The sequence below is a fragment of the Hypanus sabinus genome, chromosome 24, assembly GCF_030144855.1.
Source record: "Hypanus sabinus isolate sHypSab1 chromosome 24, sHypSab1.hap1, whole genome shotgun sequence".
In the NCBI taxonomy this organism is placed as follows: domain Eukaryota; kingdom Metazoa; phylum Chordata; class Chondrichthyes; order Myliobatiformes; family Dasyatidae; genus Hypanus; species Hypanus sabinus.
The window spans coordinates 8,645,475-8,671,463 of NC_082729.1; the positions used below are offsets into that span (position 1 = coordinate 8,645,475).

The window sequence follows — 25,989 nt, forward strand, 5'->3', positions numbered from 1 at the left end:
CCAATACAGTTTACAAAGCATTCCTTTATACATGAGAACATGACAATGTTACTATTTACAGCGAGTTCTTCCTGACCTTGCATTATGAAGAGGGGAGGGATGGAAAAACTGAATTTTTGGAATCCCTTTTTGGCACAGAGCTGCCTTTGTTCTAGATTTATAACAAATGTATCTTTTTAAAAGATAATAAGGCAATTAAGCTCTGCAACATTTACTCGGCTCTGCACTGAGCTGAGGCATTGGCATGCTCTGGCTGCAGCGATGTCTGGCTTCGTGTCTTTTGTAAAACTTCAGTTCTGAATGGTATTTGGTTGTATTATTTGGACAATTTTTATTTTTCTCTGTGGTCTTTTTAATGGGTTCTATTGGGTTTCTTGGTTTTGTGGTTGCCTGTAAGGAGAAGCATCTAAGGTTGGGTATGTACACCAGAGAAAGCAAGGCAATTTAAGCTATTTGGGTAGGTACTTGGAATACTTGAAGCAGGGGTTCCTAACCTTTGTTGTTATACTAATACCACTATGCAAAGAGCCTGTGGACTGCAGGTTGGGGAATGCTGGTTTGGACAGATATGGGACTAGTAGCTTATATGGGCATCTTGGTTGGCATGGGTGAGAAAGACCACTTCCATTTCTTTTTGGACCACTTTTACACTGGTTTATCTGGATGGCGTTGAAGGCTTTGCTAAATGCAACAACTTCCCCTAACTCTTTATCTTAGGCATCCTAATGGTGGGAATAGGAAGTTGTAGTAAATACTTGTGGACGATACATCTGCAGTTTTTAAAAATCTCACTTTCAGCGTAGCTTTTAACTTTCCTAAGAAATGCGACCAGCATCTGGGAATAGGAAAAGTTAACGACCTGGATTTATTTCAATAAGCAGTGAAGGTAGCAGATCTTGGTACCATCCTTCTTTTTTTTTAAAAAAGTCTGATTGGCCTCATGCCAGTTTTGGGCTATTCCTGACATCCAGCAGTGATGTCCTCAAGCAGGGTGAACAGCCGATTTAAGTTGGATATTTATTTGGCAGATGGAAGTACATTTTCCTTAGAGATGTTTGTAATCAGCAATTTGTCAAAGTTCAAAGTAAAAGTTTAATGTAGACAGCGAAGTCAGTTATTTTAAAGTTTGGAATTGATGGTAAATGGCAAACTTTTTTGAGATCTTCAACATCATATAGATTGCTAAGTAGCAGTTGTGACCCAGTACATTTAAAACCTTATTTGCTTTTCTCAAAGCTTTACTCCTGTAGATTTTTTTTCCTTTATGGGAGTTTGTTTGTGCTGGATCACTGGTGTCTGAAGATCACTCTGGAGGCTGGAAAAAGACAAAACCTCTCAGGGATGTAGGAGATCACTAAAACTAGCATTAATTTTCCTGTTTATCCATGCACACATAGCAGCTTCACTGTAACACGACACTTGATCCTAAATATCAGTAGGTACAAGAGAACAGATTGGCCATTGGAGTTTTCCATGCTGACAGATTGTGACAGATTCTACATCGGTAACCCCATGTCTCCCAACTGAGTCCAGTATAACCTGATTTCTTTGGAACTTGAACTTGAAAATTCAATTGAGTATTCTGACTGCATCAGTAAAGAAAATGGAAGTAGACGATACAGCCCATCAAGCCGACTCTTCCATTGAGGATCATGGCTCATTTGCAGTCCCTGTACACTCAAGCAACACACAAAATGCTGGAGGAACTTAACAGGCCAGGCACATCTGTGTGGGGAAAAGTCGATGCTTCAGGCTGAGGCCCTTTGGCTGTACTGGAGAAAAAAAAGAGTAGATTTAAAAGGTGGGTGAAGGGGAGGGAGAAACACAAAGTGATGGGTGCAACTGGGAGGTGGAGGGGTGAAGTGTAGAGCTGGGAAGTTGCTTGTTGTAAGAGATATGGGGCTGGAGAAGGGGGAGTCTAATAGGGGAAGACAAGGCTATGGAAGAAAGAAAAGGGGAGAGGAGCACCAGAGGGAGATGATAGGCGGACAAGGAGATGAGGGAAGTGGGGATGGGGAATGGTGAAGGATACGGGGGAAGCATTACTGGAAGTTCATGCCATCAGGTTGGAGGAATACCCAGACGGAATATAAGGTGTTGTTCCTCCAACCTGAGTGTGGCCTTATCTCGACAGTAGAGGAGGCCATGGATTGACATAGTGGAATTAAAATAGGTGGCCACTGGGAAATCCCACCTTTTCTGGCTGTTGGATATAGATTCCCTGCATAAAAGGTCTCCTGATCTGTGTCGGGTCTCACCGATCTACAGGAGACCATACTGGGAGCGCCGGACACGGTATATGACCCCAGCAGACTCGCAGGTGAAGTGTTGTCTCCCTACATCGTTTTACAGCGCCATCCCCATTTTTCTTCCTCCATAAGTGCCTGGAAATCTATTGATCTGTTGTGATTGAGCATTGCAGTTCAGCCAAGTTTGGCTAGAAGTTCTAAGGCTCACCACTACTATCATCATAATTTTCAACAGAGTTGTATAAGGGCTAAGAGTGTTGTAAAAACAAGCCTGAAGGCTTTGTGTGTCAATGCGAGGAGCATTTGTAACAAGGTGGATGAATTGAATGTGCAGATAGTTATTAATGAATATGACATAGTCGGGATCACAGAGACATTACTCCAGGGTGACCAAGGATGGGAGCTCAACCTGCAGGGATATTCAATATTCAGGAGGGATAGACAGGAAAGAAAAGGAGGTGGGGTAGCATTGCTGGTTAGAGAGGAGATTAACGCAATAGAAAGGAAGGACATTAGCCTGGAGGATGTGGAATCGATATGGGTAGAGCTGCATAACCCTAAGGGGCAGAAAATGCTGGTGGGAGTTGTGTACAGGCCACCTAACAGTAGTAGTGAGGTTGGGGATGGCATTAAACAGGAAATTAGAAATGCATGCAATAAAGGAACAGTAGTTATAATGGGTGACTTCAACCTACATATAGATTGGGTGAACCAAATTGGTAAGGGTGCTGAGGAAGAGGATTTCTTGGAATGTATGCGGGATGGTTTTCTGAACCAACATGTCGAGGAACCAACTAGAGAGCAGGCCATTCTAGATTGGGTATTGAGCAATGAGAAAGGGTTAGTTAGCAATCTTGACGTGTGAGGCCCCTTGGGTAAGAGTGACCATAATATGGTGGAATTCTTCATTAAGATGGAGAGTGACATAGTTAATTCAGAAACAAAGGTTCTGAACTTAAAGAAGGGTAACTTTGGAGGTATGAGATGTGAATTAGCTAAGATAGACTGGCAAATGATACTTAAAGGGTTGACGGTGGATATGCAATGGCAAGCATTTAAAGATTGCATAGATGAACTACAGAAATTGTTCATCCCAGTTTGGCAAAAGAATAAACCAGGGAAGGTAGTGCACCCGTGGCTGACAAGGGAAATTAGGGATAGTATCAAGTCCAAAGAAGAAACATGTAAGTAGCAAATAAAGCGGCACACCTGAGGACTGGGAGAAATTCAGAGACCAGCAGAGGAGGACAAAGGGCTTAATTAGGAAAGGGAAAAAAGACAGAAAGCTGGCAGGGAACATTAAAAACTGAAAAGCTTTTATAGATACGTGAAAAGAAAAAGTTTGGTTAAGACAAATGTAGGTCCTTTACAGTCAGAAACAGGTGAATTGATCATAGGGAACAAAGACATGGCAGACCAATTGAATAACTACTTTGGTTCAGTCTTCACTAAGGAGGACATAAATAATCTTCCGGAAATAGTAAGGGACCGAGGGTCTAGTGAGATGGAGGAACTGAGGGAAATGCATGTTAGTAGGGAAGTGGTGTTAGGTAAGTTGAAGGGATTAAAGGCAGATAAATCCCCAGGGCCAGATGGTCTGCATCCCAGAGTGCTTAAGGAAGTAGCCCAAGAAATAGTGGATGCATTAGTGATAATTTTTCAAAACTCCTTAGATTCTGGATTAGTTCCTGAGGATTGGAGGGTGGCTAATATAACCCCACTTTTTAAAAAAAGGAGGGAGAGAGAAACCGGGGAATTATGGACCGGTTAGTCTGTCATTGGTGGTGGGGAAAATGCTAGAGTACGTTATCAAAGATGTGATTAACAGTACATTTGGAAAGAGGTGAAATCATCGGACAAAGTCAGCATGGATTTGTGAAAGGAAAATCATGTCTGAAGAAACTTATATAGAATTTTTTGAAGATGTAACTAGTAGAGTGGATAGGGGAGAGCCAGTGGAGTGGTATATTTAGATTTTCAAAAGGCTTTTGACAAGGTCCCACACAGGAGATTAGTGTGCAAACTTAAAGCACATAGTATAGGGGGTATGGTATTGATGTGAATAGAGAATTGGTTGGCAGACAGGAAGCAATGAGTGGGAGTAAATGGGACCTTTTCAGAATGGCAGGCAGTGACTAGTGGGGTACCGCAAGGCTCATTGCTGGGACTCCAGTTGTTTACAATATATATTAATGATTTAGACGAGGGAATTAAATGAAGCATCTCCAAGTTTGCAGATGACACGAAGCTGGGCGGCAGTGTTAGCTGTGAGGAGGATGCAAAGAGGATGCAGGGTGATTTGGATAGGTTAGGTGAGTGGGCAACTTCATGGCAGATGCAATTTAATGTGGATAAATGTGAGGCTATCCACTTTGGTTGCAAGAACAGGAAAACAGATTATTATCTGAATGGTGGTCGATTAGGAAAAGGGGAGATGCAACGAGACCTGGGTGTCATTGTACACCAGTCATTGAAGGTGGGCATGCAGTACAGCAGGCGGTGAAAAAGGCAAATGGTATGTTGGCATTCATAGCAAAAGGATTTGAGTACAGGAGCAGGGAGGTTCTACTGCAGTTGTACAAGGCCCTGGTGAGACCACACCTAGAATATTGTGTGCAGTTTTGGTCCCCTAATCTGAGGAAAGACATTCTTGCCATAGAGAGAGTACAGAGAAGGTTCACCAGATTGATTCCTGGGATGGCAGAACTTTCATATGAAGAAAGACTGGATTGACTAGGCTTATACTCACTGGAATTTAGAAGGTTGAGGGGGGATCTTATTGAAACATATAAAATCATAAAGGGATTGGACAGGCTAGATGCAGGAAGATTGTTTCCGATGTTGGGGAAGTCCAGAACAAGGGGTCACAGTTTAAGGATAAAGGGGAAGCCTTTTAGGACCGAGATGAGGAAAAACTTCTTCACACAGAGAGTGGTGAATCTGTGGAATTCTCTGCCACAGGAAACAGTTGAGGCCGGTTCATTCTGTATACTTAAGAGAAAGTTAGATATGGCCCTTGTGGCTAAAGGGATCGGGGGTATGGAGAGAAAGTTAGGTACAGGGTTCTGAGTTGGATGATCAGCCATGATCATACTGAATGGCGGTGCAGGCTCGAAGGGCTGAATGACCTACTCCTGCACCTATTTTCTATGTTTCTATCATCACCTTCCACCCATCTGTATCTCTGGCTCATCTATTCTCAAACTATTACTCTAGTTTTTGACTCACTCAGAGGAAACACTCTCCTTGCATCTGCTGTCAAACCTTAAGAATTTTGTATGTTTCAATATTTTTTTATGAGTGTGTGTGTGCGTGTGCCATCTCTGCCATCCCTGGAACCAATCTCATGCAGTCCCTCACTGGCAAAGACATCCAGACTGTAAACATGAGAATAAAGATGCTGGAATTTCTCCTTTTCCCTGTCTTGGTGCACACTATTAACCTTAAAATATCGGTAGTTCCTTTCTCTGCATGGATACTGCTTGATCTGCTGAGTTCCACCAGCAAATTGTCAGAACAAAACTTTGTGTTGCTTTTGTTTTATTTGTCCTCCCTCATCACTGCATTGTGGTTTTCAGTGACTTGAATGCAAGAAAGTTGAACATAAATGATTTTCAATGCATTAACATTTTAACAAATACTGGTACTGCTTTTCTGTTAAATGCAGCATTTGCAAATTTTCTCATTTGTGATTGAAAATGCATGTCCTTGCACTTCTGTCAAGTGTATTGTCATTTAATTACATGTTTTCTACTTAATGACACGTTTCTCCTGACCAGGGTGTGAAGTACAGTCTTTATCTGCGGATTCTGCATGTGCGAATTCAACCAACCGCGAATTGCGAAAACCCAGAAGTGCTCTTCTTGTTGTTTGAGCATATACAGACTTTTCTTCTTGTCATTATTCCCTAAACAATGCAGTATCACAACCATTTTACATAGCATTTACATTGTATTAGCTGTTTTAAGTAATCTAGAGATGAATTAAAGTATACAGGAGGATGTGCGTGGGTTATCGTGGATTGTGATCGAAAAAAATCGGAAGTTCTCTTATTAAGTAAGTCGGAACAGGTACATCCGGTATTATTTAGCGTCAGTTAGTCAAACATTTGTCTTGGTGAACAAATCAAGTTCCACCAAATGTTCCCTCTTGGTCTATACCAGGGGTCGGCAACCTTTACCACTGAAAGAGCCACTTGAACCCGTTTCCCACAGAAAAGAAAACACTGGGAGCCGCAAAACCCGTTTGACATTTAAAATGAAATAACACTGCATACAACGTTTTGTTTTGCCTTTATGCTATGTATAAACAAACTATAATGTGTTGCATTTATGAAATTGATGAACTCCTGCAGAGAAAACGAAATTACATTTCTGCATGCAACAAAAACATTTTGAACTCCGAAAAAAAGACGTTGTGTTGAAGGTTACTTTTAAGTAAAATACTCAACGTCTATTTGACTCCTTCTTGTATTTATGAAAAACGCCAAACTTAAATTTGCCGACAGCAGCAAACCAAAAATAACGTCAGCCAGCTATCAACCTGAAAAATGAAAGGACTATTTCACTGAACAATGAAAACATATGAATATACGTAAAATAATAGGCAATTAAAATATTTATCATACTTGTTCAGGTTGACTTACACCTGACAATGCAGTCGTATTTAGTAGGGATGGATCGATGCTTAGGGGAGTGACAGGGAAGGATAATGTGTTTTTTTCCTCTCTGAACTCACAGAAGCGTTTCCCAAACGATGTTTGCATTGCGATGATTGCAGAACGTAAATACTCCGAATTTATCATGTCATGACATTTGTTTGAACTCTCTCAAATTGGGGAAGTGAGACAATGTGCCTTTCTGTAAATCTCTGGCAAGCACTGTCAACTTGCGCTCGAATGCCAAAACATCCTCCAACATGTGCAGGGCTGTACGTCCTTACCCCTGAAGAGCTATGTTCAGCGTGTTCAGGTGCGCTGTCATGTCTACCATGAAGTGTAGCTTTTCCAGCCACTCTGGCTGTTCCAGCTTAGGAAAGGTGGGCCCTTTGCTGCCCAGGAAAGTTTTCACTTCTTCCAGACACGCGACAAAGTGTTTCAGCACCTCCCCTCTGGACAGCCAGCGATAAAAACACGTTGTAGCGGTGTGCTACACGCAGTCAGTAAACTGCAGTCAAAGATAGCTTTATTCGAACTAAACAGCCTTGCTTTTAAGCCTCCCTCAACCCGCCCCCCATGGGCGCGGATGCTGCAAAAGATACGTACTCACAAACCCCCGTAGGCTATCTCCCTTAGCCTGAACGCTGGCTAATTGTGAGCCGGTTCGGATGTGTCAGGAAATGGGTCGCCACAACGTCTTATTTAGATTGTACAAGATCACCATAATCTTCAAATTTAGAATTACATATCAAAAACTAACAAACTAACATAAAATACATTTTAATTAAATACTGACCATGTAGCGGTGTGCTACACGCAGCGCTAAAATTACGACACGGAGACGGTAACTGCAGTCGAAGGAAAAAACTTTATTCGAAATCTTCAGCCTCACTTTTAAGCCTCCCTCAACCTGCCCCCCGTGGCGCAGAGGCTCCAAAGCTCTGTGCTCGCAAACCCCCGTAGGCTATCTAATTGTGAGTCGGTTCGGATGTGCCAGGAAAAGGGTCGCCACAACCAATTATTTCCCAAAGCAACAGGGAGCCGCAGCCCAGACGTAAAAGAGTCACATTTGGCTCCGGAGCCGCGGGTTGCCGACCCCCGGTCTATACATTTTACCTTTCTATGTATATAAAACACTTAAGAACAGATGTTTCAGCACCAGGCTGAGGAACGGAAGTTCTCGGGACAGATCGCTCCCGAGTGCACTCTTCACCGTGCTGGGTTGATGTGGAGGATCAAAAACCTAAAACCCAATAATTAAACCACTGCGTTGCTTAATAATAACTGTAGCTTTCATCGGGGCAGAGCCTCTCTCACTTTATCCTCTAAAATTGTTCCGATCGTTGACCGACTGTAGCCTAATGCTTTTCCAGTGACCGATGGCATTTCACCTCTTTCCGATCACTTTATTGTTTCCACTTTACTGTATTTTCGATCGTGATTATTTTTGTGAACAGAAACACTGCGCATTCAGAGCTCTGGCGCCGGGTGCTAATGTTCACTGCACTGAGACAGGCTAAGTAAGGTCTGGGTTTTCGCTGGGTCTTAACATCCACTGGATTGAGACAAGTTGAATAAGGGGCTTGAGCATCTGCAAATTTTGGTATCCGCAAGGGGTCTCGGAACCAATCCCTGCAGATAAGGAGGGCCGACTGTAGTACACACACTATCTGAGTAAAGTAAGAATTAAATTCACAAGCATAATGTGCATAAATTAAATATTGTGTACAGAACAAATTTTCCATCTAACACCCTTGACCACTCAATACATCCATATCTTAATTGAATCCTTTTTACATCTATAATCATGATCTTAATCAGTTTAATCATCACTAAACTGGGAAATGTATTATTCCACAACCAGTTTGTATTATATCTTGGAAAGCTGAGTCCCAAGCACAGATTTGTGCAAAATTTCACCCCTCACTGCTAATTTGAAAAGGAACAGTGGAAATTCAAACAACAACACACAAAATGCTGGTGGAACACAGCAGGCCAGGCAGCTTCTATAGGAGTAGGACTGTTGATGTTTCGAGCCGAGACCCTTCGTCAGGACTAACCAAAAGGAAAGATAGTAAGAGATTTGAAAGTAGAGGGGGGAGGGGGAAGTGCGAAATGATAGGAAAGACCGGAGGGGTGGGATGAAGCTAAGAGCTGAAAAGATGATTGGCGAACGTGATAAAGAGCTCGAGAAGGGAGAGGATCATGGGATGAGAGGCCTCGGGAGAAAGAAGGGGGGGGGGGAGCACCAGAGGGAGATGGAGAACAGGCAAACAATTAAGTATGTCAGGGATGGGGTAAGAAGGGGACGAGGGGCATTAACAGAAGTTAGAGAAGTCAATGTTCATGCCATCAGGTTGGAGGCTACCTAGCCGGTATATAAGGTGTAATTCCTCCAACCTGAGTTTGGATTCATTTTGACAGTAGAGGAGGTCATGGATAGACATATCAGAATGGGAATGGGACGTGGAATTAAAATGTGTGGCCACTGGGAGATCCTGCTTTTTCTGGTGGACTGAGCGTAGGTGTTCAGTGAAACGGTCTCCCAGTCTGCGCCGGGTCTCACCAATATATAAAAGGCCACACCGGGAGCACTGGACACAGTATACCACACCAGCCGACTCACAGGTGAAGTGTCGCCTCACCTGGAAGGACTGTCTGGGGCCCTGAATGGTGGTGAGGGAGGAAGTGTAAGGGCAGGTGTAACACTTGTTCTGCTTACAAGGATAAGTGCCAGGAGGGAGGTCGGTGGGAAGGGATGGGGGGGACGAGTGGACAAGGGAGTCGAGTAGGGAGCGATCCCTGTGAAAAGCAGAAAGAGGGGGGAGGGAAAGATGTGCTTGGTAGTGGGATCCATGTTGGAGGTGGCGGAAGTTACAGAGAATTATACGTTGGACCTGGAGGCTGGTAGGGTGGTAGGTAAAGACAAGGGGAACCCTATCCCGAGCGGGGTGGCGGGTGGATGGGGTGAGGGCAGATGTGTGGGAAATGGAAGAGATGCGTTTGAGAGCAGAGTTGATGGTGGACGAAGGGAAGCCCCTTTGTTTAAAAAAGGAAGGCATCTCCTTCGTCCTGGAATGAAAAGCCTCATCCTGAGAGCAGATGCGGCGGAGACGGAGGAATTGTGAGAAGGGGATAGCATTTTTGCAAGAGACAGGGTGGGAAGAGGGATAGTCCAGGTAGCTGTGAGAGTCTGTAGGCTTATAGTAGATATCAGTAGATAGGCCGTCTCCAGAGATGGAGACAGAAAGATCAAGAAAGGGGAGGGAGGTGTCGGAAATGGACCAGGTAAATTTGAGGGCAGGGTGAAAGTTGGAGGCAAAGTTAATGAAGTCAACGAGCTCAGCACGTGTGCAGGAGGCAGCGCCAATGCAGTGGTCGATGTAACGATTTTGACTTTGTCTGCCTGATAACCAATTGCAATCCACCTTGGTATGTCCCTAATATTTTCAATTTTAACCAAAGTCCTCTGTAGGGCCATGTTGAAATTATTTTGGAAATCCAAGTACTGTGTTCTCCACTGCCTCTTCTTGGTCCTGAATAGCCAACCTCTTTAGAGACTAAAATTAGGGAGTATATTCAATGTTGATGGCTTCTCTTTTGTCTGGCAACCACACTGTGGTTCTGTACTCTAGTTTGAAAAATTAGTTTCTGCTGAATGGCCAGACCTTTAGAGTAGCACAAGGGAATCAGAATCAGGTTTAATATTACTGGCATATGTTGTGAGATTTGTTAACGCTGCGGCGGCAATACAATGCAATACCATTATAGAGTTTTAAAAACAAACTGAATTACAGTAAGTATATTAAATAGTTAAGTAAGTAATGCAAAAATTTAAAATTGAATGAAGTAGTGAAGGTAGTTCATAGGTTTAATGTCTTTTCAGAAATCTGATGGCAGAGGGGAAGAAGCTGTTCCTGAATCATTGTGTCCCTTCAGGTTCCCTGTACATCCTTCCTGATAGTAGCAATAGGAGCAAGGCATGACCTGGGTGGTGGGGGTCCTTAATGATGGATGCCGCCTTTTTGAGTCATCACCCCTTGAAGATGTTCTGGATAATACAGAGGGTAGTGCCCGTGATGGAGCCTCCATAGTACAGTCAGTGTTAACCTGAAGACCACCCTGTTGTTATATACTGTGGAGTATGTGGTTCTGTTGCATCGAGCCTTGTCTGAATCTTGAACTTCAGTTGGATCACCTCTTAATGAGAAAATAACTTTCTACTTAAGCACAAACACCTTGTCCTAAACATGTTAGCTCAGTCCTGAAAAAGGGTCTCGACCCACAATGCCGACTGCCTACCCTTTTCCATAGAAGCTGCCTGACCTGAGTTCCAGTATTTTATGTGTGTTGCTTACCCTTTTGAAAATTGCTTTATCAATCAGAGACGCTGAGACATTCAAGCTCTTGAAAGGAGCTTCAAAGTTTATTTAAGGAAATCATTAACTGCTGATGAAACAGTTGTTACAAGGGCCATTGAATTATGCTTCTATCTTTAGTTAGCTTAAGACCTATTCTAGTTTTGGTGGAGTTGTCTTTTGGCAGGCTACATTTTGGGGTGGCATGGTGGTGTAGTGAATCAGAATCAAGTTTATTATCACCAGCATGTGATTTGAAGCAAAATGCTTTACAGTACTAGAGAGCCAGGTTCAATTCACACTGCTGTCTGTAAGGAGTTTCACGTTCTCCCTGTTACCATGTGGGTTTCATCCAGATGCTCCAGTTTCCCCCCAAAGTTGTACCAGTTGGTGGATTATTTGGTTGTTGCAAATTGGCCTGTAATCAAAATCCCTTGTAGGGCCATATTGAAATTATTTTGGAACTCCAGGTCCTCCACTTGCCCTTCTTGATACTGAATGGCCTAATTCTTAGACTAAAATCAGGGAGTATAATTAATTCAGGAGTTGCTGGGCAGTGTTGCTGGAAAGGCTTGTTCCATTGTGTATCTCAATAAATAAGTCCTGGTTCTTCAAGTGATATTTGTAATTTAGCACTTGAAAGAAAATTAATGTCCCTGGCAGTTTCTCAGTGGCTCACTCCCTCCCCTTCCAGCCAGATCACAAGGAACAGCTAATTGTTTTGTTTGTCATTTGTGAGGTGATCTCTGATCATGTCACTACATTGCATGGTCTTTGTTTCAAATAATAGACTCAATTGTTTATTCTTCTAAGTACAATGGATTTTTATAGAATCAGAGGCATAATTATACGGCAGAGAACAAATCCTTCAACCAAATCTGTATGTCTGCTTCAGCTACTTCCATTTCTTTGCACTCGACTTGTATCTCATTAAACTGCTATTCATTTACCTGTCCAGATGTCAATAAATAGTTATATCTACCTCTACCACTTTTCCAGCTTGTTCCATAAACCCACTAGCCTTGAAAGATTGCCGCTCAGATCCCATTCATATCTTCCCCTCTCTCTGTTGGTTTTAGACTCTCCTGCCCAAAGGAAAAATACAAAGACAATTCATCTTGTTTATGACCCTTTTTTATGCGTGAGGGATTTAGGGTTTGATGTTCTTGTTTCCATTTGTACAATTGGTTTTTTTATTTTGCACGGTGTTTTGGGTTTAGGGCTTTGTTCGTGTTGCTGTTTGCGCCATTTGATTTTTTTTGTGTTGGGGTTTGGTTTGATGCACTTGTTGCCGTTTACAGGATTTGTTTTTTACTTGCTGGGGGGGTGGTGTTGATGTTTTACCTTTTCCTCGGCTCCTGTGGCTTTCTTTGTTTCGTGGCTGTCTGGAGAAGACATGTATATGACACATACTTTGATAATAATTGCACCTTGAATAACTTTGTAAACTAAAGTCGCCCTCTAAGCTCCTCTGCAGTGTCGGGGGGGGGGGGGGGGACAGGGAACTGTGACTGTATCATGTCTCTAATACAGCAAGTTCTAAATCACAGTAACTTTTCTGCACCCTTTCCTACTTAATGACATCCTTGGTATACCTAGGTGACCAGGACTGTACATAGTATTCCAAGTGTAACCTTTGTACTCAGTGCCCTGACCGATGAAGGTTGCATAGCTTTCACTCTGTCTACCTGTGTCTGCTTTCAGGGCATTACTCTATGTACCTGTACCCCTGGATTCCACTGGGTCCTACCAACTATTATGTAAGTCCTGGTTTAACTTGCTGAAGTGCAATACCACATCTTTGTCCGAATTCTATTTGCTATGCAAGTTGGTTTGGGAATCCCCTGGTACCTTGAGCTAACTCTCAAGTTTACTAACAATCCATTCCAGTAGATTTCTAATTTTAGACAAGACTGCTTTATGCCCCCTACAAATATGGAAGGTTAATGTCAGCACTTGTAATATTTCAGCATAGTTGTGATTGTTTTAAACATCCAAGAACCTGCTTGGAAGAATATTAATCACTATCGTTGGCTAGCTCTTGAAGGCAACTTGAGATGAACCTTTGAACTTGTAGACTGAGCGGCCACCTCGCTGGTTGCAAATGAAGTATAAGTGTTAAGCTTAGCCAACAAATTTATGGAGTTGTCCTGAAATAGCAATGCTTAATATCCAACTACAATATAATCCCAACTCTGTTACAATTGTAACACTTACCCAAAATGTCTAGGGGAAACAGAGATCCAGCCACTCACCAACCCACCTCCCGTATGCGCAGGTGTTGTGAGAATCGAGTTTATGCTTCGTGCCCGCCAACAGTATCAAACCCACAACAAATACCGTTATGAAATACACTTTAAAGAGTTTACTAAAATTAAAAGAGTATTAGGCAATACAATATATATAGTAAAAAAACAAAAGGCGCCAACTTATCAAAGTTCAGTCTGTTTAGTGCACTCATTGGAGCTCAACCATCGAACCATTCGACCCTTTGTCGCTTGCCTCCGACTTCCACGTCTTCCACCCCGGACTCCCCTCACACCAAAAACCCGCGAAAACCCCTCCCCCAAGTTCCCAGCCTCACAAGACACGATAACATTCCCCATTGATTAACAAATGAATACAATTACCATATCAGCCATTCTAAAGCGAAACAACGGCGAGAGAAACAGTTATCCGACAAAGAAGCATTCCTACTCGTAACAAATCAAAGAAGCCATTTTGACTAACATACACAGGACATTGTACACAATCATCAGAGTATATACGCAAACATGGGGCTTCTGTTAACTAGAAAGATTTTTTTTATTTTATTGAAGGATAGTGCAGAACAAGCTCTTCCAATCCTTTGAGTTGCAATACTTTACCCTTAACCCTAATCATGGGACAATTTACAATAACCAGTTAGCCTACTGACCCGCACATCTTTGGACTGTGGGAGGGAAACTTTGCAGTCACGGGGGAAAATGTACAAGAATAAACAGTTGATGTTTCAGGCCGCGATCCTTCATCAGGACTGACACAAGTCTCGGCACAAAATGTTGACTGTTTACTTTTTCCATAAATGCTGCCTGATCTGCTGAGTTCCTCCAGCATTTTGTGTGTTATGTTTTGGATTTCCAGCATCTGTAGATTTCCCCTTCTTTTGAGAATGTGCAAACTCCTTACAAGTAGCGGCAGGAATAGAAAATAGATGTTTCTAAACACTTCCAAAGAAAATTTTAAAAATGTATCTACTTCCTCAAGAGATTAAAGAACTTTGGCATGTCCCTATTGATCTATCCAATTTTTATCGACACCATAGAAAGTATCGTACCTGGATACATCATGAATTGGTATGGCACTTGATCACAAAATATTACAGAATTGTGGTCACAGTGAGTATATCATGGGAACTGGCCTCCCTTCCATGGATTCTCTCCATACTTGCTGCCTCAGTAAAGTAGTCAGCTCAATTAAAGACCCCACCCTCCCCAGACATTCTCTCCTCTCTCCTTCCATTGGGTAGAAGATACAAAGCCTGAAAGTATGTACCTCCAGGCTTAAGTGCATGTCCTACTCTTAGTAAGACAATTAAATGGTTCACTTGGTTCTGTTGTATGATGAGGTGGACTTCTGACCTTGCAGTTTACCTTGTTATGATCCTGCTGAAAAAGGATCTAGAGATTTCCTGGTGTATATGATGAATAAACTCTTTTTGGGCTTCCACCCAGGTACAGGTATTGAGAATAACTGGTGTTTCAGTGGAAAAACTCTGCCATCTTAATCAGGGAAGATGATGGAGATGGTAGTTTGTCATCGAAGTGTTGGTTATAATCGAAGCCTGTTACCCTGCTGGAAGCTGGGGGAGAGTTTATTTATGATCTTACATCTTATGAACAGTCAGACTGAAACTTGTATTGCAGTTTCAGTGTGACTGTTACACTGTTCTACATTGTTATTGAAGAGTTTGGGATTTTATTCCTCAGAATACAGAAGAGTGAGAGGAGATTTAATAGAGGTATGCAGAGTTATGAGGGGTATAGATAGAGTAAATGTAAGCTGGCTTTTTCCACTGAGGTCGGGGGGGGGGGGGGAATTACAACCAAAGGTAATGGCTTAAGGGTAAAAGGTGAAAAGTTTTTAAGGAGCACGAGGGAAAGCTTTTTCACTCAAATGGTCATGAATGTGGAATAAGCTCCCAGCATAGGTGGTGCATCTGAGCTCACTTTCAGCATTTAAGAGAAGTTTGGATAGATGCATGGTAGAGGTATGGAGAGCTATGGTCCCAGTGCAGAGCGTAGGCAATTTAAAAAGCTCAGCATGGACTAAGTGGGCCAAACAGCCTGTTCCTGTGCTGTATTCTAAGCTTTTCACAGCACCTCAGTACATGTGACAATAATAAACCAATTCCAAAATTGGAAGTTCATTTTGATCTAATGAGAGACTTTGCACTGTATCCCTTTGACTTTTACCTTTTTAGAAACTTTCTCATTGGGAAAGGAGAACTTTGGTTTTAAATAAAACCTACCAGGAAAGTGGACTGCAAAGTATTGACTATTTTGGGAAGAAAAATAAATGTAAATGTCTGAAATCTACAGCTTTTTTGAAAAGCAGTAAAGTGTGCATTGTCACAGTATTGACATTCAAAATGATCTAAATGTGAAGATCTGGGTGGCAAATCAAGTGTTGTTCAAGCTTCGTTGTGTGTCATCTAAAATGCCTTTGCCTTTCGAATTGTAAGTTTTCAATGCTTGATTATGAGCCTCCCTCAGCATGTTGTATGTGCTGACTCTTGAAAGTTGCTCACTTAAAGAGTATGCAAAATTTGTTGGATATACAAAGATGTTGCTGGATCTGGAGGGCCTGAGTTATAAGGAAGTATTGACTAGGTTAGGACTTTGTTCCCAAGAATGTAGAAGACTGAGAGGAGATTTGATAGAAATGTGCAAAATTGATGGGTATTGATAGGGTACAATCAAGCAGGCTTTCCACTGAGGTTGGATGGGTCTACAACTAGAGATCTGGATTAAGGATGAAAGGTAAAATGACTAAGGGGAACAGGAGGGGAAACCTCTTCACTCAAGAGTGTTGTGAGAGTATAGAACGAGCTGCCAGTGCAAGTGGTAGATGGAAGCTTGATTTCAACATTTAAGAGAAGTTTGGATAGGTACACTGATGATAGAGACATGGAGGGCTATGGTCACAGTGCATGTCAATGGGTGTAGGCAGTTCCAATGGTTCAGCACAAACTAAATGGGCCGTAAGGGCCTGTTTCTGTGCTGTACTTTTCTATGACTCAATGATGAGGCTGTGTGTTTTTCATCTCCACACCAATCAGAGTACAATAAAAATTTGAAGAGGTGCTTTAATGCCAATGAAATAAGGTTGGCAATAAATCTTACCCCACTACATGATGTTAAATGAAACAGTTGAAGAATTCTGTAGACGATAGACCAATTAACAAACAATACTTTCATGACTGACCTTCCACATTGCATCTTGCTCAACTTCCGTTTGATGTTCTGTTGTCAATGGCCCTGTCTTAGATCTGCACACCGTTGTGACCTTTGGTCATTTCCACCCTATCCTGATCTCCCCATGGTTGTGCCAATCCTTGTAATTCCCAGTGCAAAAACACTGAACAGTGCATTTCTGCAGTTTCAGCTTGTGTGTTATCCAGTTCTTATGGATGCACTAAGTTGCAAGAAAAAGTTTGTGATCCCTTTGCAATTACCTGATTTTCTGCGTTAATTACTTATAAAATAAGACCATAAGAGATCGGAGCAGAATTCAGTAATTTGGCCTTTTGAGTCTACTCTGCCATTTCATCATGGCTGATCCAATTTTCCTCTCAGCCCCGAACTCCTGCCTTGTGAGATGTGTTTTGATCTTCATCTAAGTCACAATAATAGATAAACATAAACATAAAACATAAACGCAAACAATTATACATTTCATGTCCTTATTGAACACAATTTTTAATCATTTACTGTCCAGGCTGGAAAAAGTATGTCAACCCTTGTATTTGTATAACTGGTAGAAGAATCTTTAGCAGCAATAACCTCCACCAAATGTTTCCTGTAGTTGCTGATCAGACTTGCACAACAGCAAGGAGGAATTTTAGACTATTCCTCTATACAAAACTGTTAGTTTATCAATATTTCTTGGATACCTTGCATGAACAGCCATTTTCAGGTCATCCACAGCATCTCAATTGGGTTAAGATCTAGACTGACTTGGCCATTTCAAAAGAAGAATTTTCTTTTTAAACCATTCTGTTGTTGATTTACTTTTGAGTTTTGGATTATTGCCTTGTTGCATCATTGAACTACTATTAAGCTTCAGGTGACGGACTGCTACCCTGTTGCTCTCCTGTAAAATATCTTGATACAATTTTGAATTCATTGTTCCCTCAACGATTGCAAGCTTCCAGGCCCTGAGGCAGCAAAACAGATCCAAACCATGAGCCTTCCACCATGCTTTACAATTGTGATGAGGTTTTGTTTGGAGTGTGATGCCCCTTTTTCTTCAAACATATTGGTGTGCATCTCTACCAGAAAGTTCAACTTTTGTCTTATCTGCCCACAGCATATTGTTCTAGAAGCATTGTGGGACATCCAGATGCTCTTTTGCAAACTTGTGTGATCTTTGCAGGACGCCCACTCCTGGGGAGAGTAGCAACAGTACTGAATTTCCTTGTTGGTAGACAGTTTCTCTGACAGTGAACTGATGAACAGTCAGTTCTTCAGAAATGCTTTTGTAGAGTTTTCCAACTTCATCTCTACAATTTTTCTAAGGTCCTCCAAAATTTTATTTTGATGTAGTCATGGTGCACAAACAGATCGATCTTAAGAAGAACAGGCTCTGTTGGTAACCTGACTCTGTCATTTTTATAGGGCAGGGCACCCCTGCAACTCATACCTCCAATCTTCTCATTGATTGGAACACCTGACTCCAAGTAGTGTTTGTAGAAGGCATTACCCTAGAAGTTCACATGCTTTTTGAACCTAAGATCAGGCAGTTTATCAGTAATTAATGCAGAAAACAAGGTAATTGCAAATAGTTCAAACTTTTTTTTTGCAACTGTATGTGGAATGTCTTGTCTTGAACTGCCTAGCTGCTTCCCAATTCGGAATGTGAATTTTCAAAACCCCGTCAAAGATATCAGCATATTTTAAAGGTTGAGGAAAGCATAGGAAATGTTGTAGCATATGAGCATTGTGTGTTTGGAAAAGACTGGTGATCAGAAATGGATTATTGCCAGTGTATGTTGTGAAATGCAATATATAATAGGAAAAAATTGTGAATTACAGTAAAAAAAAGCTAAATTAGTGCAAAAATAGACATTGAAAAAGAAGTTAGGTAGTGTTCATGGGTTCAATGGCCATTCAGATGACAGGGGAAGAAGCTGTGCTGAAATCATTGAATGCATGCCTTCAACGATTGCTGCCTCCTCCTTCCTGATGGTAGTAATGTGAACAGGGCATGACCTGGGTGATCAGTGTCCTTAATTATGGACACCATCTTTTTGAGGCACCACGCCTTGACAGTGTCCTGGATAGTGCAGAGTTCTAGTGCCATGATGGAGCTGACTAAGCTTAGTGTTTTAAGATTTGTTCTACACTCGACTTGTCTTCAAGTAAAGGCTGAGTGCCGTGGAAATTCTGTCATTGTCTCTTGTTGCATTGGGGAGACCACAGCTCATCTGCACACAAGGGAATTGCATCTGAATTGATCTGATATTGAATTATTAAAATACCACATTTTAATGCATAGCAAATGTTCAAAGGCATCCTGCAGTTTAATTTCATTTATGCCTCTATGAACAAGTATAGGTTCAATTACACAGAGCATCATTTGTGGAAGGTGTGGATATTATAAGTAGGTCATAATATATAAATAGCAAACAAATACATGCATTACAGTTAACTGCTCTTTCAACCTGTTTGCTATTAAATCATACTCTACTCTGAAGTTGTTCTAAAGCTTTATTCTTTTTAACATGCTTAACATATTAATTTTAGAGCTGTATTACATTCAGCCTTTCTTTCAAGGTGTGAAATGCAGTATATTTTAAATCTGACCTTTATAGCTAATATTGTCTGCATCTCATTTATCTCAAAACCAAATTCAGTACTTCTGTTCTAAAACAATGTTGCAGGTGAAAACGCAAAATGAAATTGGAAAATGTCAGATTTGCTTAATAGGTCTGATGCCCGAGTTAATTTTTTGGAGTGTTGATCTTCCGTTGGAACTAAAAGTGTGCAAGTTGCAGATGGAGCCATGCAGAGGTTTGAATGATGTTCTGAGGGCATGGACCTACTGTAAATAACATGGGTAAAATCTGAAATTGCTAGAGGAGAGTTTGAATTCTGCAAATTGGATTAAGTCAGTAAAGGCTGATTACTTGAAACTGTTAAAGATTTGAGTTCAGAAAATAAACATGCCATATGAGAAGTTAGTAAGCTTTGCTTAGTCCTTCATTGGATGCACTTGGGGCTAATGATGGGCAGCTGTAGGATAGAGGATTGAAGTGAGAGTCTGGTTGCATTTGGAGATAGGAGATGGAATGGAATTAAAGCTGATACCAATTTCCATGTGTTTATTTTGTTTAGCAGTACAGTGTGGAGCGGGCTTCTCTGGCCTAATGAGCCACAGCAACCAGCAATCCACCTATTTAACCCTAGCCTATTAACAGGACAATTTACAATGACCAAATAACCTACTAGCCAGTACGTCTTTGGAATGTGGGAGGAGGCTGAAGCACCTGGAGGAAGCTCGCACGCTGACAGGGAGAACATACAACCGATGGAGGAATTGAACTCCGAACTCCAGAATTTACCAAGTTGTAATAGCATTATGCTAACTGCTGTTCTGTCCTGGTGCCCTTCATGGTATCAGGAACATTGAATACAATATGTTGTATTAGAGGGGCGAGTATTTCAGGTCAGGGAAATGATATACAAGGGGGAGGGTTTCTGCGGTTGTATGTGAAGATGCTGTGGTGGGTCTTGTGCATTAGGGGTGAAAAAAAGAACCAAAGTATTGTGGAGGTAGAGAAGATGCCACATGGGCAAGTGTAGAGGATGATCCTCAGTGTGGAAATTGATAAACTGAAACCATAAAAGCAGTTAAAAATGTGAGTAATTGGATTCTAATCATTAATATTTGTGAATGTTGTAAACAATGTTTCAGTGAGTGTAGAGATGTGCTTATTTGAGCATGAGAATCTCAAGTCCCAGTTGCTCCAGAATAAGGTCAGTACAGTTGGATAGGGATAAGCCTGGGAGCAAAGCCAGTATTTTTAAAGCATGGGTGTAGTATTTAGACATAAAGTACTATCTGGCCCATTGACTGTAGAATCTAATGTACAAATTAGGTTGCAGTTATTTTTGACTGACAAAATCTGACTGAATGATGTGATGACTGGTTGTATTGCTTCTCTATTAGACCAACTTTGAAATATTTGGGGCATCTATCAACCATTTGATTATTATAAATAGGAATTTGTGATGGTAATTGAACATCAGATTGTGGGTGGGGTGCAGGAAGAGATACCATTACTTATGTTCTGAGCTTTCCGTTCTGAAGCATTGCAAGCTCTTAATTTTTGTTCCCATATGGTAGTTAATAAGATGCTAAACAAGAGAAAATCTGCAGATGCTCAAAATCCAATCAATACACATAAAATGCTGGAGTAACTCAGCACGCCAGCCAGCATGTATGGAAAAGAGTATAGTCAATTTTTCGGCCTAAGACCCTTCATCAAGTCTGAATTTTAAAAAAATAAGCCAGAGTTTGAATGTGGGTGGAGGGGCAAAGTCTGAGTTAGAAGTACCCCCTCCCCCCACCTTCTAACTCGTGACTCCTCATCTTTTTTGTCTCCGGTCCTGATGAAGGATCTTGGCCCGAAGCAGTTACTCTTTTCTGTTGATGCTGCTTGGCCTTCTGAGTTCCTCCTTGCACTTTGTTTGGCACATCTGGTGGCAACCTTGCCATTTCTTTAGCATTTGTCTGTTTGATGAGGCAGAGTTTCTAGCTCGACACTCAACCCAGCACTGGTGGAAGGCGTACAAGGAGTCGGTTGGATCCGAACACTCGCCCCAAAATCTGGTGCAGTTGCTGCTACACCGCCGGCAACAGACACACTTTATAAAGAGGCTTGGGGAAAATTGGGGCATTCTGTCTCTCAGCAAAAGTAATAGTCTTTGTTTTATGGAAGATGGGGTACTCTTATAAAATTGCCCTTAATGAGCATAAATTCAAGCTGAGGGAGAAAATGAAAATTAGAAGAGATTACTATCTCCACCTGCCAAGAGACCAACCTCAAGATCTGAAAAATTAAAACATTAGGAATACTTGAAAATTCCTATCTGCAAATTCCTTGTTCAGTTGTTTTAGCTAGTTAAAAGCTGCAAAAAAGCTCCTAAACATCGGTCATTAACACAATTATTCCACATGTTAACATCACTTGCTGCATTAGCGTTAATAGCATAATTAGGAATAATAGCTTCTGTTGAAGAGTTGTGTACCACTGGAGAATCAAATCTCTCATTTAATTCTTTTTCTCATCATTTCACCATCCATTCTCCTTGGGGCAGAAACCATGCATGACTTGTTTGAGTTTGAAGGCGATTGTGGCTGCTTGATCTCTTTGTGGGCACATGCTTCATTCCATTCTCTGTCACACACCTTTGTTTACCTCTTTCTGTGAACTTCAAAAATTGCAATCACTTACCATGAACTGAAATGGGCTTAGGCATTTTGCTGCCTCATGCTCTCTTTGTATTTATTGAAATACAGGGTGGAATAGGCCCACCTGGCCCTTCAAGCCGTGCCACCTAGCAATCCCCTGATTCAATCCTAGCCTAATCACAGGACAATTTACAATGACCAATTAACCTGCAAACCGGTATGGCTTTGGACTATGGGTGGAAATTGGAGGAAGCTTGCACGGTCGTGCGGAGCATGTACATACTACATACAGGCAGCAGCAGGAGATAAACCTGGATTGCCTGTACTGTAACGTGTTGTGTTGAACACTGCTATTTGCCATCTGAAAGTCTTCATTTGTCTCGCATATATTTGAGAATTAAGCTTCTGCAGCACCCTGGGGATAGAGAACTCCAACAATTTACTACCATCAGGGTGAACAAATTTCTTGTGTCAGAATAAGGCCCGTTTCGGTGCTGTAATGTTCTATGGTTCTAATACAAGGCTTGTGATCCTTGACTGCTCAAATTGTAAGTATTTGGGACAGTGTTGGGATGTTTGATGTCGTGCATTGGGAGAATACAGAAATCCTGTATAAGTGGGTGTACAGTGTTACAAAAATCAACAATTGTAATAATGATCAGGGAGGCACAGAAAATCTAGTTATCAGAAAGTACCTTTAACAGTTTCAACAGAAGAACATACGAACTTAAAAATCCAATACTTCTGTGCGGACCTAGGTTTTCCTGACCTTCCATGAACAGTCAAAGAATAGAAAAGACTTTACCAGTTAAAAGGGAATTTCTGCTGTCCTTCATAGTCCCTTTTTGAATCATCATGTGTCCATGGAACACTTCACATCTATGTTGGTGAATGTTCTACTGAGTCATCGCTGCAGTGTCTGCTTTTTTTATTCATTCCTTACCATGCAAATGTTGCATTTCAGTGTCATTGGCTGTAGGTTATGCCTGACCTTTAACACCTTTTTATTGGCTCTGCTCTCGGCCAGCATCTATTTATTGCCCTCCCCTCAGCAAGTAACAGTTGGTAATTTATGGTTCTTAGTTGGCAACTAACGTGAAGCATACAGAACAGATACAGACCGCACCATTCACAAACCTTCATGCTATATCCAACCAAAGAACACCTCACAAATCACTTATTTGGAAATATCCTTAGTTTAGCAGATTACCTAGAGCATTATTATGGCTACTTTAAAACACTGATTAACGTGAGCTCTCAAAATGGAGAACAGAGTCTCTTCATAAAATGGCAGCCTTCATCTCCTCTGTCCTGGCAAAGGCAATTGACCTTTCTGCTTCCAGTTGACTAAATCAAATTCACTGATTTGTAGACTATAGTTGTTTGTGGCCAACATCAGCTTTTTATCATATAATGTAGTTTTCTGACCTTTACAGCCAATTCAGGCCTCGTATTTGATTTTCCTCCATTTAAATTTATAATCCCTTAATCTAGTAGTTAATATAGCTCTACATTGAGTATTGTTCAAAGTTTGAAATAACTTTATTGAAGTACATATATGTCACCATTTTCTTTTGGGCATTCACAGTAAATACAGGCAGTAGTCAATGAAAGACACCCAATGTGCAAAGACAACAAACAGCAAATACACTAAAAATTATCAAAGACATGGTGCCTGTTCCACTTCTGGTGTTTAGGGCAGCAATGAAGGTCCTCCATCTCCAACGATGTCAGGGCTTCCTTCATCATATTAGTAGCTCCCTCTGTTTTCATTACTGTCAGTTGTGCAAGTCCCAGGTGGAGACTCAGGAATACCGTCACGCTCAGATGCAGAAGGATTCTTCATTGCTGTGTTTGTATCAGTTTTGTTCAGTCAGGGTTGTTAACCCTGAGGTGAAGCCCCAAACTTGGAGAGCAAGTGGCCCATGCTTAGTCTGTCCTCTACCCTTTGACGTGTTTGGCACGGGTGACCTTACCAAGAGCCAAAGCATAAAGCCTTAACTCCACTCAACATAGATCTCTGGGTCACTAAATCATGCAAGCCTCCAAACCACAACAAGGTTGTGGTCTTCCTGAAGGAAATAAATAAATGAGCAGTTAATATCGAGAACGTGATGCAGTCTTTCATTGATTCTATTGTGATTGTTATTCTATCATGAAAATGTATCTCAGGGTTGTATATGGTGACTTGTATATACTTTAATATATTTCCATTGAACTTTGAACCTCAGATGAAGGGTCCTTATATGAGTCCATAGGTTGTGGGAACAGTTCAACGATGGCAGTTTGATTCCTCAAGATACTGACTATTTCTTACATCTGCTTAGAATTTACTCATTACATTATCATTATTCGATTTGCATGGACCCTTCTGTATAGCCACCCACTTTACATGTAATCTTCCTGAATTTGTACCTTGCTCTGCTATCTGCACTCAGCTCCCAGCAATGTTTTCTGCCCTTCATTGTTCCTTAAGCTCCATTCAAATTTACTCTATTACTGGGTTTTCCCTGACATAAGATCCTTGTTGCACTGCCTCGTTCTACCCTTTATTAATCCTCTGTTGCACCCACCAACTTGCCAACCTTTTTTTTGGGAACTAATTTGAAATGACTATTAAATTCAGAAACAGAAAAACTGCAGATGCTGGAAATCCAGCAAGGCCAGGCAGCATCTATGGAAAAGAGTGCATTCGATGTTTCAGGCTGCAACCCTTCATCAGGACAAGACTATTAGATCATCCATTGAAGTTGTTTTGTGCTTATCTAGTTACAAATGTCATATCAATTCCAATAAAATCTTTTGGTTTTCCATTGTTGTCCTTCTGGCTCTAATTGGAGGTATATTGGGGGACTGCTTGCTTCGCTGTGCACCTTTGCTCCATCCACCACAAGTGGGACAAGTGGTGGCCAAAATTTTAATAGCCATTCCCATTCCAACACATTGATCCACAGCCTTCTGTTTTTCAAAATGAGGCCACCCTCAGGGTGGAGGAACATTACCTTGTATTCCATTCGTGTACCCTCCAACCTGATGCCATGAATACCTATTTCTCCTTCCAATAAACAAATTTCTTCACACACCCTCACACTCTCCCACATCCCTTCCTTTATTCCCCGCTCTGACCTTTTACCTCTTCTCACCTGCATATTACTTCCCCTGGGTCCCTTCCTCCTTTTTTTTCCAAGGTCCACTGTTCTCTCCAGTCAGATTTTTTCTCCAACTCTTGACGCTTCTCCCATCACCTACCAGCTAGCCTCCTTCCCTTCCCCTCCACCTTTTATTCTAATATCTACCCCCTTCCTTTCCAATTCTGAAGAAGTGACTGGGCCCAAAATGTGGACTGTTTATTCATTTTCATAGCTGGTGCCTGACCTGATGAGTTCCTCCAACACTTAGTGTATGTTGCTATAGATTTCTGACATCTGGAGACTTTCTTGTGTTTATATTCTTTGTATGCTGTGTTTTTACCTGACTCTGGCTATCACTAGCTTTGTTTGCCGATTAATCAAAATTAACCATGGGAACCCACACTTAACCTCGTAAATTAAGAGACAATTTAAAAAGAAAATTTCCACCACGAGCCATGATTTTCTTGAAACCAAATAGTGTTTTGAAAAATTGAACCTTTATATGAGGTAACTCCAATTTATTTTCGTATCATTTATTGAAAACATGCAAAGTAGTTTATAAGTACGAATTCTATAACTCTGTCTAGAACATTTAGTGAATTGAAGGTCAAATGCATAAATCAGTGATAAGTTCTTTTGGCATATACAGAGAAATACTATATTTCTATGAAGTGCACAATACAGTGGTAGTTAACATTTTTGTATCTGAAATGATTTTTTTTCTTTTTCAGTTTAACTTTGTTGGTCGAATCCTTGGCCCAAGAGGCCTCACTGCAAAACAACTGGAAGCAGAGACTGGTTGCAAGATCATGGTGAGAGGGAAAAGTTCAATGCGGGACAAAAAGAAGGTAAGGTTAGAGACCCTGTCTGAGTAGTTAAAGTTGTGTGGATGGCAACAAGTTTCTGCTGATCAAAGA

The 25,989-nt window shown here is 41.3% G+C and overlaps 1 protein-coding gene across 8 annotated transcripts in view; it reads left to right on the plus strand.

Moving 5' to 3' along the window:
• Window positions 1–25,989, plus strand: part of qkia (QKI, KH domain containing, RNA binding a) — a 136,012-nt gene that overhangs the window by 46,318 nt on the left and 63,705 nt on the right. For all 8 annotated transcript variants that reach the window (XR_009507769.1, XR_009507770.1, XR_009507771.1 and 5 more), the window contains exon 3: window positions 25,804–25,920. Coding sequence is in view for 5 of the 8 variants with exons in the window: in XM_059949249.1 (XP_059805232.1) it covers window positions 25,804–25,920 (117 nt within the window). In the remaining 3 variants the exon portion in view is untranslated. The remainder of the gene's footprint in view (window positions 1–25,803; window positions 25,921–25,989) is intronic.